General features: G+C 43.0%; 1 protein-coding gene across 1 annotated transcript in view; it reads right to left on the bottom strand.

The window, feature by feature from the left end:
• LOC310931827 (IQ motif and SEC7 domain-containing protein 2-like) overlaps window positions 1–19,650 on the bottom strand; it is a gene marked incomplete at both ends in the record, with an annotated part of 62,117 nt that extends 42,467 nt beyond the window's left edge. Inside the window, one exon of the mRNA XM_083895064.1 lies at window positions 18,869–19,650. Within this exon, the coding sequence (XP_083751190.1) occupies window positions 18,869–19,650 (782 nt within the window). The remainder of the gene's footprint in view (window positions 1–18,868) is intronic.
• Between the last annotated feature and the right edge of the window lie 527 nt (window positions 19,651–20,177).

Here is a 20,177-nt window from a genome sequence, read left to right as displayed (position 1 = left end):
TCAGAGAAAATGAGCAGCACATTAGCTTAGCGCAATCAATCCTTCTCACTGGAGCATGAACTTGCAATGCTAGTTAAAACTAAAAAGTCCAGATTAAGTGCTAAATGCTATGCTAGCATGTCAACACTGACACAGTCAACAGCTCCACACGTTAGCTACTCGAACACAATTAGAATGGTGAAAACGGCTAACAGTTTCTGGTAGCTAAGAAGTGACAACGCCACAAACATCTATGCTAGCAGCGCGGCAACATAACAAAAAATTTTTTTACTACTCAAACAGAACAAAATGGCTGCCGTTACTTTTACATTATACCATTGCAGCTCGGCTCCAGTCGTGTTTCTCTTTGTCTTATACTGATATACTTCTGTTTTACTGCGATAATAAAACGTGACGTCAGTTTAAATGAAACATGGTTGAGTCCATTCAACAACGTCACATCCTCATTTGTCGTGTTTATGTAAGACGGTAACGGCTAAAAGCAGGTAAATCCAGTTGTCGGACGTCTGCGCTTGTTATGATGCTTTAGGGAGACGAGTCATGTGACCACAGACGTTCACCATCATCATCATCATCATTAAACTCCTCCCACTCAAACATGAGTTCACGTTCACAGGGAGATTCTCGCGTATTGCTTTTTAAACGTAGACGACGGAAAGAGAAAGTTCACGACTTTGAGCAGAGGGTTTGGATGTTTGATGAAGGGATGAATGTGTGAGTGAAAAAACATCACATGAAACTTGGCAAAACAACATCTTCCCTCCGTCTTAACTCATCTTTTCTCTCTTTTGATTTTCTTGGCACTGATCGGAAGGACGTCCTTTTGTTTCCTTTCTTTTAGGAAAGGAAGGAGGGAAGGAAGGAGGGAAAAGAGATGAATGACAGGATGAAGAAAAGACACAAAAGGCTCAAACTCGTCATCACCACGTTCACCAGCGTCAGAGTGTGTTTACATGAGCCGCAGTGATTATGACGTGCTGCAGGGGGCGCACTTTTAACTTTTAATTAATTCTGCCATTGAAGCATAGGAATGTGAACAGTGACGGAGCCGAGGGCAGGACAGGAAGTAAGCAAGGAGGGACAGGAAGTAAGCAAGGAAGTTGAACTAGCGGCTATGGATTTACCCACTGGCAGGCTAATGCTAAATACTGAACCTGTAAACCGAGACACTCGTTACAAACTTTGTAGAAAAGCGATCGGCCGACTTGTCTGAGAGCTTCAGTGAGCAGTGGGAGTAATGTTAGCATCGGGCTAACAATTTTTTTATGCTGACTCGTCGTTCTCTAAAATGACTTCAGATTCAGGAACAGGAACGTACTGAAAATACTCACTTCTGTTTCATTTCACATTTAATCTAGGTTAGCTTTAGCAATGCAGTGCTAGTAAAGTGCTACAGTTAAGCCCCGCCCACTCAAACAAACAAATTGATTTGTTTATAAAGTTCTGTGAAAGTGTTAATTTGTGTCATTTATTATAGATACGTGGTTTCTACAGAAATCCTGTTCCTTTCGTAGCAGGTGTTTGTCTTTTTAAAGCTGCAGTCAGTGATTTCATAGCCAGTAAACAAATAAAGTATTAAATAAATCAAAGTTATTCCTCACATTTCACACACTGGTAAAGTGACATTAGAGATAAAGTGACTCAAATTATTATTATTATTTAGTCTGATCACAAACTCTGGTAGAAACAGTAGAAGTGGATTTTATGATGTTCCTCCATGTACCAGCAGAGGGAGCTCACACACCATGAGAACCATGGCTGTGGATTATATATGTGATATTTTTAAGATGAAAGGTCGTTCATGTAAACACACTCTGACTGAACGTGTGTGTGTGTGTGTGTGTGTGTGTGTGTGTGTGTGTGTGTGTGTGTGTGTATGTTAGAGGCACCAGGTTTCTCTCTCTCTCTCACGGTGGGAAGCACTTCAACCGTTTTTTTCTCGTTTTTCTCGTTTTTGCTGAAATAGAGAAAACTCACAGACCGACAGAGGCCGAACGCCGAGTCAGCGTTAGCGTAGGAGCCCGTCGTCATCGGTTACGACGCATTTTTAGCATCGCCTCGAAATAACCAGGAGCATCTGATCCACGTCTTCACTCTTTAAACCACAAACAAACGTTGACGTGTTTTTTTTCAAAACAAAAGAATCAGTCCTGCGGAGAATCCTGGTCACGTTACGTGAAGATGACTCGACAAAAACACTAGAGATGTTACGACACCAGAGTCCACGACGCCTTTCGATGACTCAGTCTTTAAAGTATGTTTATGTCACTAATGCTTCGCTACGAGAAATCGCTTCTCCTTGACATTTAAAGATTGGTATCGAGAAGCAGAGCGAAACTGATGCTAGCATTCATCGGTTAGAGTAAAATTATCGTTAAACGCTGCGTTAAAACCACGCATTTCTTCGGTTTCCAACTGTTCGCTAATGATGTTGCGAAGTTAAGACTCATTTTGTAAAAATGCAGCGTTAGCGAAGATAAATACAGTCTGCGAAAACATGCGGCAGCTGCTGCTAACGTTAGCGGCAGCGTCCACGTAGCTGCCTCATAGCAACTTATGCTAACACTCAGCATAGAAGAATGTTTTGCTCGTGTTAGCATCACTTTTAAGAACAGCAAATGATACTGAGACGTATCAATAAAAGTATCGATAAAATCCGATCTTTAGTTGTACGACTGTGAAGAAGAAGAAGAAGAAGCCATTTTTATGATGTAGCGTAAACCAGCTAACAGTTAATGTTATGGTTATAGTTCACACTGAAACTTTATTTTGGTAAAAAGTTTAACTTGAGAAAGTTGTTATGATTAAATAATTTTTGTTTCCACTGTTTCGTCTTTTTTTTTTAAACTTTACACGTCGTGTGTTTTCAAAGCTGCGTCACATTTAAATAATGACATATTTATATTTATTCCCTTACATTTACTCACAGTCCTCACAAAAAACGTGATTTAAAAAGTTCTTTGGCTCCGTTCCCTTTTACGTGATTGTTTTATCGGGGTTTAAAGGTGCAGTGTGTGGAAATTAGGCGGTAAAAATTGGATAAAATTGTGTTTTTATTAATTGTACGAATTAATTTTTTACTGTAAATTGAGCGCGTTCTCTTCCGTCGTGAAGCACCAGGTTTGTTCGCAAAATGTTTGTTCGCAACTACAGTCACCAGGTGGCACTGTTCCTTTAACGCGAGCTAGTCCATAAACCAGTGACACCAATCATCACATCATTCAGGGTTAGCGGCGTAAAAAATCGGTGTTCGCTATCGGATGATATAAATAAAGTTCGGATAATGGAATGTGCAATAAATAGTATCGGAACATCTCTAGAAAAACAACAACAAGAGGACAGCAGTGTTTGGTTATTGGTGTTGAGGACGATGTCCACGCGGCGCCTGGTCACGAGCTAATGTCCACCGATGCCAGAGAAGTCTTCTGTCCTTCGTCCTGAAGAGTTTGACGTGAGGCGACGAGGAAACCTGCGCAGACGAGCTCCGTCTGCCTGAGGCTCTGTTAACGGCGTTGTCGTGGAAACACGGGATGGGTGGGGGGGGGGGGGGGGTTTGGGAGGCGGGGCTTCATGCTTGGACAGGAAGGATACGCGGCTAAAGTTCCCGATAAGAGAGTTTGTTCTCGGGCTAACGTCAAAAAGACAAGCGCGTTAGCGTCACGCACAAAAAGTGCCGACTCATCGTCGACCGGCAGCTGAGTCGCTGTATCCTGCCGTGCGAGTGAAGCGTTCACTCGCTGTCGCTGTCGCTGTCCACCGGGTGTCGCTGTCTGACATTTTCAAAATAAAGGTTAGTGCTTTGAAAGGAAAAGAAAATCGTTTGAATGTGTCTTATTTTGAAGTTCTCCACATTCCAAGTCCGTCAGGCTTTTAATGTGAAAAACTCGCTCGAGAAGAAATCCTGGACTTCCTGTTTTTTGTTTTGAGTCACGTGACACGTTTCTTCTTCTTGCTGCTTCATGATTGGACGAAGAGGGAAAAAAAGAAAATGAAAAAAAAGACAGAGACGGAGGAAGGAGGCGGAGCTGCGGATGATGCCCCTCCCCTCTCCTTTGATTTACCAGGGAGAGTCAGGTGAGGGGGGAGGGGGCGGGGAGGAGTGTCTTGCGGTCGCCCCTGGTTACCTAGAGGAGGGGCTACTGCACTCAGAGGCGGGGCAACAGAACTGATGGGCGATGTCGTCGTCTTCCTCCTCTCTGAGGGACAGAGACAGACAAAAAAAAGACAAGAGACAAATAAACAGGAAGAGATGGACAGAGGAACAAAGAAGAAGGAGGAGGAGGAGGAGGAAGACAGAGGAAGAGAAGAAGTCTGGTGATGGGTTTGTTCAGTTTATAAATGCAGTACTGCATTTTAGCCACCAGATGTCAGTGTTTCCACATCTGACTGAAGCAGAGTTTGGAGGTGAAGCAGCTTCTTAAGGAGGTCATGGATGAAAGGATGAAAGGATGAAGGTGAAGCCGAGACTTTGGGGTGAAAATGTAATGAACAAAAAATGTAATTAAATATTAACTCTTAACTTTAATTGGACATTTAAAAAAAATAAAATAAGTGTTTTCACATTAAAAAAAAACAGATATTATCGGGAAAAAAACAACGGTGTTTTAAGCTGCAATAAAGTGAGGCTGCTGTATTTTTATTTTATTTTTGTGCTTTTAATACATCGCGGCTGTGTTCCAACACTTTGATCCCACTCAGTACTTTTATGTTTCATTTACATAATCTCATGGTTTGAAAAGTGGGACAGAAGAAGAAGAAGAAGAAGAAGAAGAAGACGACGACGACGACAACGACTGTGTTCGACGTCTTCTTCATGTTTCCACAGATGAAGTGGTTAAAACAAGAAAACCATGATCGGAGTGAACAGACAAAACTACACTATTATTATTATTCTAATTATTATAATTAATGCTCTTATGTCACAGTCTCTGAACCCAACACTTCACAACCACCAGGGGGCAGAATGTCAGCCGCCCGAACTCCACTCGACAAACAATCGTGACCTGAAACGCAAAATGTAAATCGCTACGAGAGCAAATTTGAGAGACTAACTCAGTCATATATGTTACTGGTGAACGAGTGAATTATTTGAGATATTTTGCATAAACACATGTATCTGAAGTTAAATTCTGGACCTGAACAGTGTCCCATGATCCACCTGTGGGTCCCGACCCAGTCTTTGAGAACCACTGATTTTCTCCACTTTCTTCTGCAACATTATAAAGTAGGTTAAAAGGTGAAGATGCTACTAACTATGCTACTAGCTAGCAAACTAACTAACCTTAACGTCTCTTTGTCCAGCTCACCGTCTTTGTCCAGAGAAATAGAGACGATGCTAACTTCGCTAACCGCAACATTAGCATGTTTCTGGTAAAGCTGCTAATGTCACAGAAACGGCATCAATAAAGTTATGATACAAAGTAAACGTCTGCGGTGAACTGAAGTCGCGTTCAGGTGTTTTTATGAATAAAATAAGTAAAGAAGAAAACTCAATATTTTACACACATGCACACAAAAAACAACTGTGGAAGAAGGTAAAGTCCTAGGACTGCAAATAAAGATGAACGTCATGACGATCCCCAAAACACCTGAATCGCCCCCTGGTGGCTGGCTAAAGGATAGCTCCTAAACCCCGCCCCCGCCATTGTTTCTCTCACTGTTAATAACTCTAATAAGTCGTGTTCATGTTTGTGATCACTTAGTTTTTTATTTACAGTAATACATTTTTTTTTTTAAACACTGACCAACAGCTGACACTGACTCCCGATTGGTCAGGAGGGTGTGAGTGGGCGGAGTCTTGACATGAACTCGATCATCGCTCCAAATGACTGAACACCAGAACAAAACAAAATGGCGGCCCCTCGTTTTTAACCTCGTTAACAAACCACAGAATGATCTGATTAATCTGCTGCTGTGGAAACTGGAACGCTCTGAACTCAGCTGTGACGTCTAGGACAACGAGAACCGAGACTTTAGTGAGTTTTTGTTCAGCTGTTTCTTCTTGTTTCGTTGAAAATAAAGATGCTAGCTAGCTAACATCAATAACCAACAGCTCCACCAGCTTACGTCTCACGTCCGCCTGCTTCCACGCGGCTGGAGTCGCAAGACTTATGTTTTCTGGCGGTTTTTCTCGCAAAGAAAAACACAGTAAATGTTGTAAAGACAACAGACGGAGCATTGTGATGCATTTAAGTGAAATACGATGTGGTGTCAACACCGGATGTTTGATTTTCCTACTCCCTCTCCCGCTGTGGCTCTGCTGCGTGTCCACTCTGACCTCTGACCTTTACACAGACGTTCACAACCAGTGACCTCAGACACACGGACCAGAATGGATGCTAACAGCCCCCGTGTTTTGGTGAGTAAGCGTTAGCTCTTTAGCTCGAACAGCATTAAAGTTCATTTTATGGTGCAGACAAACTGTTACTGACTCGTCAAAATAAAAGCCTCGCTGTAGCAGGAAGTCTACATCGAGGCTTTTATTTTGACGTCACATTTATTTTCTGAACCTTTTCACTTTTTATTTTTTATCTATTTTTATTCATGTTTATTCATGTTTATTCATGTTTATTTTTGACCGATTTTGCTGAGGTTTAATCAAACAAAATGAAATATATTTCACAAACGAAATGAAAATGGGTTTTTGACAAACAGTATGAAGATGGTGATAGAGGGAGGGGAGAAAGAAAGAGAGAGAGAGGCTGCTTCACCTGCTGTCTCCTCTGTTCATGTGTGTGTGTGTGTGTGTGGGGGGGGGGGGGTGGGGGGTGAGGTGTCATGTGATTCCAAAACGCACCGTGAGCTCATCACAATTTTCAAAATAAAAATCTAGACCTTTTACATTTACCATTTATAATAGGCTAAACAGGAAGTGCTTTTACTTTGAAACAGGCTTACGTTTGTTTTCCATAAAACATGACTCTAAACGCTGTAGTACATATGCCAGGTCTGTATGTGGCGCTGTAACACTGCCACAGAACTACAACAAAAACAAAACTATATATAAATATTTAGATATATTCTACTGTATATATTTGGACTCGGATGTTTGACAATTACTAAAAGTGCACAAATACATTTAAAGACATTTATTTGTGACCAAATTTGCCCGCAGAGGAGTCAAACTGTCGGCCCGCGTGCCACGTGTGGTCCACCTCTTAAAGGAATACTTCACTGATTAGCATTTAGCGTTGTATTGCTAGCATACCAGTAGCAATTTTTTAAAATTGTGCTTCCAAACCACAGTTTCCTCGGAGTTGAGAATCATTCTTTATTTTTTGTTACATGCCCACTTGGTGCTGTTAGCTTAACTGTTAGCAAAGATGGCGGACACTGTTTACATTCTGCGTCCCGTTCCCCTATGGGTGGGTCTAAAAAGTGTGGAATTGCAGTGCTAATTCCGCACTTTGTCACTTGTCCTTGATCCGAGGCTTGAAACTGCAAAGCTATTTCCTCAGAAACCTCATTCCCAGAATTTAAACAGTGTCTGCCATCTTTGCTAACAGTTAAGCTAACAGGACCAAGTGTCACTGGTGGGCATGTAACAAAAAATATAGAATGAAGACATTTCTGGACTCCGGGGAAACTTAGGTTGCGAAGCACAATTTTTCAAATATGCCACCCATATGCTAGCAATACAAAGCTAAATGCTAATCAGTGAAGTATTCTTTTAATGTGGTGTTATAATGAACACATGACCTTTGACCTCCTCGTCCTTTAAACACAGGCTGAGATGAAGCTGCTTTCATTACAGTTGTCCACGTCATCATTTACTTGATTTTCAATTGATTTCTCCGTTTGTGTGCATCATATCAAATGTGCTTTTATTGTGAAATGCACACATAAAACATAAAACAAACACTGTCAAATATCTTCATGAATATATTATTAATTAACATATTATTAATATTTCATGAACCACCTGCTATTCAACCCTCACGACCAGCTCAGATTGTTATTATTATATACAGGGTCTCTGCAGGTTTCAACAAGTCAAATTTAAGACTTTTTAACACTTTTTTTAAGACCACAATGAATACAATTTAAGACCCATTTCACATCCATACTTTCAAAAAAGTACAAAAGACATGAAGGAAAATTGGAGCCACAAATCGGTGAACTTGCACTTACCCATCTCGTGCAAGCGATTGGGCTTAGCTGTGGGCTTTCGTTAAGTTTTCTCCGCTGCGATGCTAAGCGGTAACACACCGCGGCGCGCGCACAGCACACTAGCTAGCTAGGTGCGACTTAAGTTCCGTGTTGTAGTTATGTTATCGCATCCTCAAAAATCGAAACATTTCAAAGCGAGACTGAAGTTTATGCATCTTTTAAATAAAAGTCACGTTAACAGATTTTTAAGACCTTACAAAATTGTATTTAAGACCTTTTATGAGAATTAAGGAGACTTTTTAAGACTTTTTAAGACCCCGCGGATACCCTGTATATAGAATTATTATATTATTGTGATAATAAGTTGTAGAATCACTGTTTGTAAACAGCTCTCAGTGCGTTTTTGGGGGGTCACGACCTCCCTGCTGCTGATGCTGGTGGGTGTAGTACAAGGGCTAGGCCACTGGAGGCAGTGTGGTGGTGGGTGGAGGCAGGGGAGGAGTGTGGTGGTGGTGGTGGGGGTGTGGTTGTGGGAGGGGACTCTGGCCCTTACCTTGCCTGCTCGTGGTGCTTGGCGGGGGGCAGAGCGCAGGGAGGCTTGGGCAGGCGGAGGCGCGCGGGACAGCAGTACTGATGGTAGGTGGCGTGGCTGTTAGGAGGAAGGCTGGAGGAGTAGAGAGAGGAGGAGGAGGAGGAGGAGGTGGAGGAGGAAGGAGTGGTGATGCTAGTAGGGTTGTTGGAGGTGCGACAAGAGGTGGCGGTGGTAGAACAGGTGGAGGAGGAGGAATAAGACCTGACAGAGAGAGAGAGGTGGAGGAGAGAGAGAGAGAGAGGAGGAGAGAGGAGGAGAGAGTGTGGGGAGAGGGAGAAAAAAAGAGAGAAAAATAAAGTCAAGAGAGAAACAGAGAAAGAAAGACAACAACAACAACAACAACAGGAACAAACACGCACACATAAACAAACACCGTTAGCACAACTAGCATCACAGCACACTGTCAGCAATAGCTTAGCTTAGCAGCATTAGCATGTGCACACTTGTACCTGTTAGCGTTAGCTTAGCACACGATAAATAAAAGCAGCATAGCATTAGCACGCACTTCGGAGTAGGGATGGGACGATAAAGGTGCATGAGATTATCGCGCACTGCGCCAAAGTCACGTTATCGGGATAATGTGGAAACTTAAAGGTTTCACATTTAATTTAATTTAAAAAAAAATTACAGTGACTAAATTATGTAAAGTGGAGATGCCAAAAATGTGAGAAAAATTTTGCAGTGCAATAAGACGTGAAAATGTTCCAGTGCCACCAGGGGGCGCATGCATCTTTGCAGTTATTCAGTGACTTCATGATTTGGAATCATTTTATGCAAAGTTCACTGTGAAAAACATGAATTTTAAATAAATTCACGTCACAACTTTCAGTAAACATTTTTTTTTTAAAGTTACTTTATTTTGAAACAACAACTGATAAGTTCTGTATTGAGACACTTTATGTAACTTACTGTGACTTTAAATGTTTCTATCATCCCATACCCACTGAACAGAATTAGCACTTAGCTTACAGTTAGCATTTCTTACCATGTTAGCATGACTTTAACACACAGTATAACAGCGGTTGGTGCTAACTGTAGCTCCAGCAGCTCACAACATGAACACACACTCACACATGTTAGCTTTAGCTCAGGCATAGTTAAACAATTAGCTCAGGGAGTTAGCACACAGTCAATCCGGGCCATTAGCATGAGCAGTTAGCATCACAGCGCTACATGTAGAGTGTGCACAGTGAGTCAGGAGAGAGAGAGAGGATGAAGCACAGAGAAACAGAGGTCAGAGGTCACTGCCGGTTCAAACACGGACACAAGAACCATGCTAACCTGCTAACTGAACTAGTTGTGGATTAGCCGCTGGGCTAAACAGAAACCAAACGTGACGTAAAGGAACACGAGAGAAGAGGTTTGACCGACACTGAAGCTGCGTTTTAATCGTACAACAACGTTTCTGCTCGAGGACTTTGGTGTGGGAGAGTGACAGGTTTACGAACTTCAGTTTCCTGTTGGAAAAGTCTGTCTAACAGTGAGATAAAGACGTGAACATGTGACAGAGATATGGTAGACTTAAACTGACGTAGATTTTATTCCACTGTCTTTTGTGAAGTGGCTTAAATCTGTTTTTCCGCCACATCAAACCCCATAGAGAAAATCAGTGATTTTATCTCACACTGACACAGGAGCTGCTGGTCCACTGCTGCCTCGTGTGGTCACTTTGTGTCACTGAGGTAAAGCTGAACAAAGTATTTCAAAATGCTGAATTCACAAAATAAGACAGTTAAAGTTAGTGATGGAGGCAGCAGTGGATCAACAACTCCTGTGAACTCCTGTGTCTCTGTGATGTTAAAATCACTGAGTTTCTCGATGGACTTTGGTGTGGGAGAGTGAGTGGTTTACAAACTTCAGTTTCCTGTTGGAAAAGTCTGTCTCACAGTGAAGATAAAGACGTGGGTAAATCAGTCTCAAAACCATCACTTTAATGTGACTCCACCACAAACCAGTGCACAACAGTGAGTCTGCATCTGCTGCTGAGTTTGCACTTAACACTTCAACACCTGAATCAGCAATTTAATGAACTCTGGTTTAACACCTGCACCGTTAAGTAACTGCATCATGTTTTACAGTGAACACACACACACACACACACAGACTCACTCTATCCTTGGTTTAAACTAAACCGTCTCCTAAACCTAGACCAACACTTCAAAATGTCGTCCATTTAAAAATCGTACGTCCGTGACGACATATGCTTTTGAGTGAGTTAGTGAGGGGAGAAAAGTGACTGCCCTCTTTGCACCAACATACAGTCCTGGTGATTTTCTTACATGTACCACAAGAGGGAGCTTCAGCATCGTGATAAGCATAAACTTATGTTTAAAGATTTTTTTATGTATATATATGAATGTGTATATTTGTAAGGGTGTGTATATCTAAACGTTTGTTTTACATGTATGTGTACGTATATACACACATATGTATATGTGTGTGTATATATATATGTGTATACATATATACGTATATATGTGTATATATGTATACACATATATACATATATTTACATGTATGTATATGTGTATATATATAAATATATACATATGTGTATATATACATAAATGTACATGTATGTATATGTGTGTATACATATATACACATATATATGTATATGTATTTATATATATATACATATGTTTAAACATATATACGTACATATGTGCATATATACACATATACATGTATATGTATATGTGTATAGATTGAGTGAGTGTCGCTGCTGCTCTTCAGTTGTAGCAGCTCCAGAAAACGAGGCCATGCCAACAGTGTTGTTAAGGGCAACAGTTGCAAATGAAGAAACATGTTGTCACGGTAACAGCGACTGCATATGTGCACGCACGCGCAGGCGTGTGTCGGTTTTAAATAGATCCTCCACCAACACGAACATCACCGCTGCTGCTGCTGCTACTGCTCAGGGGTGATTTACTGTTTCATATACTTTATATACTGTACACACACACACACACACACACACACACACACGCGTATGTGTGTATATACACTGAAAATAAATACACTATTGTAGTATTTCAGTTTGACACCATGATCACATGATCGGGATTTATGTTTGAATAAGTGAAGCTGAAATGAACTTCATCTTCTTTTACGCACGCACACACGCACGCACATACACACACACACGCATGCACACGCACGCACGCACACACACACACACACACACACAGGGTCAGACCTCAGGGTGTTATCCTGCGGCTCAGCTGTGAGAGGTAATTCATCACCTCTCTATTCATATCAGCCTAGTTCCCCCTGCACCACACACACACACACACGCACGCACACGCACGCACACGCACGCACACGCACGCACACGCGCACGCACACACGCGCACGCACACAACTGTTCACATTAAATAACATCAATTACAAGTGATACAGGCCACGCCCCCTTGGAAAAACAAGTAGCCTAAACAAAATGGACGACAGAAGTCTACGTCTTCAACTGTGTCCATCACTTAACCAGGAACCAAGTCATTGTCGCTGTTGTTGTGTTGTGTTGTTGTTGTGTTGTGTTGTGTTGTGTTGTGTTGTGTTGTGTTGTGTTGTGTTGTGTTGTGTTGTGTTGTGTTGTGTTGTGTTGTGTTGTGTTGTGTTGTGTTGTGTTGTGTTGTGTTTTGAGGGACACAGAACCACGGGATTCCACTGTATGTGATCTGGTGTCACCACGGGGGCTTTTATTCTGAAAAACCAGACGCTTAAACAGATACTCAGCAGAGTTTTGACTTCACTCGTGGAATAAAATGTTTGTTTGCAGATTGTGATTTCAGTATCAGACACAGGAACATGGTACGGTCCAACCACAGAGACATGGTACGGTCCAGACAGTGGACGCTGAGACTAAAGAGGACGTGAATCATCACTGATGTCGGGACAGAGACACATCCAGAGGACACTCGGGGAGAAGACACCACAGAGGACACTGTGATTTAGTTGAAATAAAGTCTCAGGATGTAAACGTACAAACATGTTTGAAGATGACGACTGCAGCCTCTAGGGGGCGCTGATTGAACGGAGCTGTGTGACTTACAGTGGCCTCTGATGAACACACACACAGGTGCGTTGCCGCAGTGACCCACTTTCTGTGAATATGATTCATATTCTCATCTGATCACAGTGAAGATGTTAGTCCTGGTGTGTGCGTTTGTGTTTGGATTGTAAATACTAGTGCAGCGCCCGTAGGAAGTATGTATTCCTATAGAGGGAGCTGAGGAAGATTTTTCAGTTATGCTAATGCATGATAAGGAACGTAAAGGCTAACGTAAAACAAACACTGTGCAACCTCAAGAGGCACAACGCAAATGTTTTGTTGGCTGACAGTCACAACATCAAGCTAAGCTAATGCTAATTGAAAATGAAAACATTTGCGTTGTGCCTCATGAGGTTGAACAGTGTTTTTATTATCTTAGCCCTACACTAATGCTAATGGTAGCCTCGCTAGCTTACGTTTGGAAACAGGTTCGCCAAGTTAGCCGCCAAGTAGTAGCATTTCAAGTCAAAACTTCAGCTCACTGTGCATCAGGGCAAATGGATCATTTCCTGAATTTCAAAAATTCATTTAAATTATTCCTCAAGAGCAGGGGTCTCAAACTTAATGTTCCTGGAGGCCACATGAGGTAGAGTCTTGCTGAGGTTTGACAGCATAAAGAAAGTACTTAACAAAAAAAAAAAAAAAAAGTAAATTGCAGAGCATGCAGAGCTTTTGAAAATTTGCGGTAAAAATGGGGCATTCTGAGCATTTTTGAAAGACCATTTTTCTCTTTTCCCAGCATGCACTGCAACAATCCTAGATGGATTACCAACGATGTCATCAGACTGAGGCTCAGAGCAACACACACACTTTTCCACTAATGACACGGAAACACACACTCAAAGTAAAAAGTGAAGGTATATAAAGTATTAATTATAGAAATGATTACAGTGAACATAAAGTTAAATATGGACTTTTTTATAAAACAAGATGTTAACTGACATCATTTTTTAATTGTTTTCTTCTTTTGTATTTTGACATCACATGACTCAGTTTATATGAACAGGATTCACTCTGTCACCTGTCAGAGTTTATCACACAAACACACCACACACATGAATATATGTGGTTCTGAGACTGCCCCCTGGTGGAGAGGACATGCTTTAATGTTGACTCGTGTATAGAAACAACGATGTTAACGTCGCATTTCTATGGAAAATGTATGGAAAATTCATCTGAAAACTACCAGCCCTGACGGAGGGAGCGTTTGTGTGTATACAGCAGCAGAGCAGGGGCGGGAGGAGACAAGAAGCTTTTATTTATCCTGACAAAAAAACTTGACGACCGGGACGACACCGTGTCGTGCTGTTTGTTTGTTAATAAAGTTATTTTCTCCGGATTAGACTCTGCTCTAATCTGATTGGCTGTCACACGCAGAGCTTCCTGTGGTGAGGTTCTTCACTTCCTGTTCTGTCACAGTGATGACACGAGTGAGCGAGAGAGTGAGTGAGTGAGTGAGTGAGCTGCAGTGTTATGAAACCTCCTCTGCCTCCTGCACCTCATCCTGTTACCATGACAACACACACACACACACACACACACACACACACACACACACTGAAGATGTGATGAAATGTTAAAGGGACAGTTCAGGTTTTTCTAGTAAATAAATATAAATGAGTCGTTTGGTTCATAAAAGTTTAGGAGATTTGTGGAAACTATTTGACTTTGTTTATGACATTTTGAGATATTTGCAAAAAAAAACTGAGATGGACACACACACACACACACACACACACACACACACACACACACACACACACACACACACACACACACACACACCTGGTGCTGACTGAGCTCATTTACTCTCCTGTTATCGTCATCATCACAGAGGACGAGCTGCAGCTGTTCACAGGAACAGGGTCAGAGAGAGAGAAAGAGAGAGAGGAGGAAGAGACAAAAAGAGAGAGAGAGGAAGAGAGAGGAGGAGGAAGAGAGAGAGAGAGAGGAAGAGGAAGAGAGAGAGAGAGAAGGAGGAAGAGAGAGAGATGACGACAAACGTGATGAAATCAGACGAAAAAATAATTTCCACAAAGAAAAAAATGTGTTTCACATGTGTGTGTTTCGTGTGTGTTTCGTATGTGTGTGTTTCATGTGTGTGTGTTTCATGTGTGTGTTTCATCTGTGCGTTTCACATCGTGTGTGTGTTTCACGTGTGTGTGTTTCATGTATGTGTTTCATGTGTGTGTTTCACATGTGTGTGTTTCATCTTTGTGTTTCACGTGTGTGTTTCATATATGTGTTTCATGTGTGTGTTTCGTGTCTGTGTTTCGTGTCTGTGTTTCATGTGTGTGTTTCACGTGTGTGTGTTTCATGTGTTTCACGTGTGTGTGTTTTGTGTGTTTCATGTGTGTTTCATGTGTGTGTGTTTCTTGTGTGTGTTTCGTGTGTGTGTTTCACATGTGTGCTTCAAGTGTGTGTTTCATGTGTTACATGTGTGTTTCTCGTGTGCTACACGTTTGTGTGTTTCACGTGTGTCTGTTTCACGTGTGTTTCTTGTGTGTGTTTCACGTGTGTGTGTTTCGCGTTTGTGTGTTACACATGTATGTTTCACGTGTGTGTTTCGCGTTTGTGTGTTACACATGTATGTTTCACGTGTGTGTTTCTGTTTGTGTCCAGACGTTTAGTTTCTGCTGCACCTCCTCATATAAACACACACGTGACATCATCTGCCCCAGTGCACTCTGGGATTTACTGACTGTTAGAGCTGTGACCTTCACGAACGAGTCGACTCTTTTGAACGGCTCTTTTTAAATGACTGAGTGAGTGAGTGAGTGAGTGAGTGAGTGAGTGAGTGAGTGAGTGAGTGAGTGAGTGCCACTGACAGACACAAAGGGCTAAAATAACTTGAGAAATCTGAGATGTGGCGCCACCTTATGGAATGTTTACAATGACAACACGAGCCAAATAAAAATAGAATAACTTTTAGAATTTTAGAATAACTTCCACAAATTAAGTGAAAATCGGTGGACGTTTGAATCATTCTGATCCAAATCTCACCTTATAAATACAACCAGGGATTATTTTCTTGATAAAAATGAGTAAAGGCTTTTGAAACGACTCTTTGAGTCACATGACTCACAGGGTTGAGAGGATTTGTGCTGCCTCGGGTCTGAGTCACACGTCTGTGAACCTGCGATTTATTCTCTGACAGAAAGCGTAGTAACGATAAACTCATGAGTCATCGCTGCAGATTCACCGGGGGCTTGTTCACGACCGCGGTCCACGAGCTGTGAGCGCGAGTCTGAGCGGCGACGACCGGCGTCGTCCTTCAAACGGCTTCTCCACTGTTGCATGGCAACAGGCGGCGACGGCCACGAGCAGCAACACACAACGTCGCTGTTAACATTTACAGATGAACCGCCTGCTGTCACACACACACACACACACACACACACACACACACACACACACACACACACACACACACACACACACACACACACACACACACACACACACACACACACACACCACACACACACACACACACTTCCTGATGCTCCTTCAGACTGTGTTGCCGGGCAACAAAACCAGATTCTAGACCTTAAAAAAATGTCTTCTGAGCAACAAAAATGACAACAGAACTGAGCAGAAAAAGTGGAAGTGCCCGGTGAGTGGTTACCACGGCAACCGCTACAACAAAACAACTTTCACATAAAGAGCAGCCGATTCCTCGCGGCCGTTACATAACACAGCGAGCTCCGGTCTGAGCTCCACCAATTAAGAGGGTGTTAAGAGACGCTGTCGTCGTTTAGTCCGTCCACGTCTCCAGGGTCTCACGCCGCCCTGCAATATGTAAATTAGCGCTACACACCGTAGCTAAATGAAAGCATCAGCGTTTAGCAGAAGCACTGACGGCTCTTTTCTCAGCTGCACAGGAGCATAAACAGCTCAGCTCCGAACGTCTCGTCTTTGTGTCAGTGAGAAATCAAGCACATTTTTAAGAAAAGAAGAAAGTTTCCAGGTCAAAGTTCAGCACGCAAGCACAACCTGCGTAAGAGAAGCCGCTAAGTTAGTAGCAATAACAGAAAAAGAGTCAAAGGTCAACGCAAGTGTGGACAAAGCAGTCGGTCTGAAGCGAGAGGATGTCGTCATAACGACGGATTAATGTCTCTCTTCGGGATTCCACCGGATCGCGCAACGAGGCGTTGTTCGTCAAACATGTCGTACGTAGGTAAACACAAGGAAACAGCTGTACCGAAGGACGGGAATTTACAACTTTATTGTTGCATCGGCCGAATTGAAGCCCAGTTTTCACGACCCGGGCTGAACACGTTTTTTCCGGGTTTCAGGAGGGCCAGCTTTTCAGAAGGCTGTGCAGCCGGTGGGCCGGTCAACACCTGTACGACTGTTTTGTGTTTCATGTACAGTAAACGGATACAAATAGATACTAAATGTTATAAATTATTAAGCACTTATTTATTGAAATGGCTGCTAGTTTGGTGCTAAAAAAGGTAAGTAACAAAACTAACTAACATTCAGGTAGAATAGAATTTTCGTACAGTGCAAAAAGGTCACATTTGGGTATAACAGTCACAATCGACTCTTACAAAATTAGAGGTAACAAAATAAACAACATTAAGGTGCAATGGCCACAAAAGGCTATTTTTGCAGAAATATAAGTAACAGTATCAATAATATTCAGGTACAACTGCTACAGTTGGCTCTTAGTGCAAAATATTCTGGTAAATATAGAGGGTGAATTCCAATTCCTTGCTTAACCCTCAATCTCAAAAATGCTCCCTCTAGTGCAAGTGCTGTCATGATTCTCAGAAAACTTAAGTTGAGGCCAAGTTTAAGGGCTGTATCGCCCTCAATATTGAGATTTTCCGAGACCCCCCTTGGGAGCAAGGGCTACCCAGAATGCATCGTGTGACATAACAAAGATGGCGCCGAAAGCAGCGAAACGAGTGCGATACAAATGTAAGTATTTTCTTTGTTAATAGAGATAAAAAAATTATGAAAACCATTGTATTATCTTAGTTTAGGCCAATATTATGGATTACTGACGTCATTGTTGCGTAACATTTATTTTTATTTTACGATCTTTTGTCGATGGTTTGCTATGGTTTACTTTTCAATAAGTCGTGGTGTGTGGTAACTGTCAGCTGAATATGTCCGTGGTTGTGGTATTTGTATGAGTATCATCTTATAACTAACTGACAACCTAATAACTTGACCGACAAACGGATCGTAATAAATATGCAGCTTTCGCGTTATTCTGCCCCCTACAGCCTGAAGACGTATCTGCATTTAAGGGGTGTCCTATTTATAAGTGACAAAATAACCCTCAACACTTGGTTTTGAGGCCAGTTAAGATTAAGGGTTAACATAGGAATTGGAATTTGCCCATAAACTGCCTACAATTACAGCCATACTAGTATTTGCCAAAAATTGATGCAAAGTGTCGCAAAGTGCCAGAAATAGGCGAAGCTACGGTTTAATTGGCTTTTTAATAATATAATCATTATTCATGGGTTAATGGGTCTTGAAGGACCGGTTCTGGCCCCCGGGCCTTAAGTTGAATAGCCTTGCTCTAAAGTGTGACCTATGTCAGCCGCAACCTTCTTGCGGAGGATGAAGCGGTATCAGATGATCCGGCAAAAACAGAACTCTCGCCTATTCTCTGCGTAAACGACGGACTGACAGTCAAACGTAGTCGGTGGAATCCCGACAATCGAACATATGTTTGCGTTTGGAGATTGGTGTCAAGAACTAGCACTGACCTGGTATCAGTTACTAATTAGTTAGTGCTGTTAGCATCACTTTTAAGAGTCTAGCGTTAGCGGCCACAGACGTCAGGGAACATCAACCAGAGTCAAATGATTGCATATTTATAACCACTGATATCCTCAAAAACTAAAAAGACCAAAATCAATGCAGACCACGTAGTCATACCGTACTGGTTTTGGTCTCGGACCCTAAAACTCTTGGCCTCATGCAGACTCTGGTCTCTGGTTCTGAGGCTGAATTCATGACGACATCCTTCGTCAAAATCCCTACTAGGATTTACAAACTACTTTTACCAGTATCATTTCAAACCTTCACTGCGATTCCCTCGCGTAACCTTTGACCTTTTTGTGTCGTAGTAACGTTAAAGCGTAACTCACGGTTTGTGAAGGTGGAGCGTGTGGGCGTGGTGGTTGTTGGAGGCGTTGGATCTGTGCAGGCGCTCAATCCGCTCTTTCTCTTTCTCCACAAAGTTGGTGTTGGTGCCGGTGCTGGTGGAGGTGGAGGTGGAGGAGGCCCGGGACAACCGGCTGTGGACCCGCGGCTGATCCCTGGGTGGGATTGGAGGAGGTGGAGGAGGCGGAGCCGGGGATGGGGAGGAGACCGGAGCCGGGATCTGGGTCGGAATGGAGATGGAGGCCGGGGCTGACGCCGGAGCCGGAATCGGGATAGCGGTGGTACTGGTGCTGTTGGTGCTGTTGTAGGAGTGGTGGGAGGAGGAGGAGTGGTGATGGTGCTGCTGCTGCTGCTGATAATGCTGGTGATGGTGGTGGCTGTGGCTGTGGTGGAGGGGGATGGAGGACGGAGGCTGGGGGGGAGTTTGGGGCTGACTGTTGTGACTGTGGTGGTGGTGGTGATGGAGGTTCTTGGCAGTAATGGACGCTGATGTGGTCTGAGTTGTCGGAGGCGGAGGCGGAGGAGGAGGGAGCGGCGGCTCGGGAGGAGCAGGCGGAGGAGGAACCACGGGTTGCCGGTCCAAACGTAGGTCCTTGTTCTCCTGGCTGAGCCGGTCCAGTTGGACCTCCAGCTCCTCGATTCGGCGCCGCTGGGTTTCTAGAAGCTTCTGCTGGCTCTCAATAATGTTGTTGAGTTCAAGAAGGTACTCCACGGCCCGGTTCGGGCTTTCCGGGCTGCCCTGACCTGGACCTTGACTGGCATCCATGACCAGAGATTTAGAAACACAACTTAGCTAGTACTGAGGCTAAATGCTGCCTGAGTAACAGCTGGTGCAGAGTTGAGGGTTCGCCTGGTAACGCGACTCTGCTCCACCGAGTAGAGCGGTGGTGCCGAGCAGAACCGAAGAAGATCTAAAACTAGTACAAACTAACGAACAGAGAAAAACCCTCAACACAACTTTTTTCAACGTCTAGTCTACGAACTAAAAACTAAAAAAACTACAACCTAAAACCTAAACTACCCTTCACCCTCCCCCCCACCAGAGGTGAGTGGGGGGGAGAGGACTTCTTCTTTTTCGAGTTCTTATTCAAGGATCAAGATGGACCTCGTCCCTGTGGGCTCCAGTCAGAGAGGTTTATGAAGTCGTCAACCATTCCCCGGTCCGATCAGGAGGTCCTCCTGCGGTTCAGACCCATGACGGTCATGAATCAGAACAAAGTTCTAGGACATAAAGATGGTCTTTAACTCCTCCCACCTTCAGAAGAGTCCGTCTCTTACCGTGTTTGTCAGCGA

The sequence above is a fragment of the Microchirus variegatus genome, assembly GCF_963457635.1.
Source record: "Microchirus variegatus genome assembly, chromosome: 9".
Lineage (NCBI taxonomy): Eukaryota > Metazoa > Chordata > Actinopteri > Pleuronectiformes > Soleidae > Microchirus > Microchirus variegatus.
Note: the sequence above shows the minus strand (reverse complement) of the source record. Positions and strands in the feature narration are given on the sequence as shown.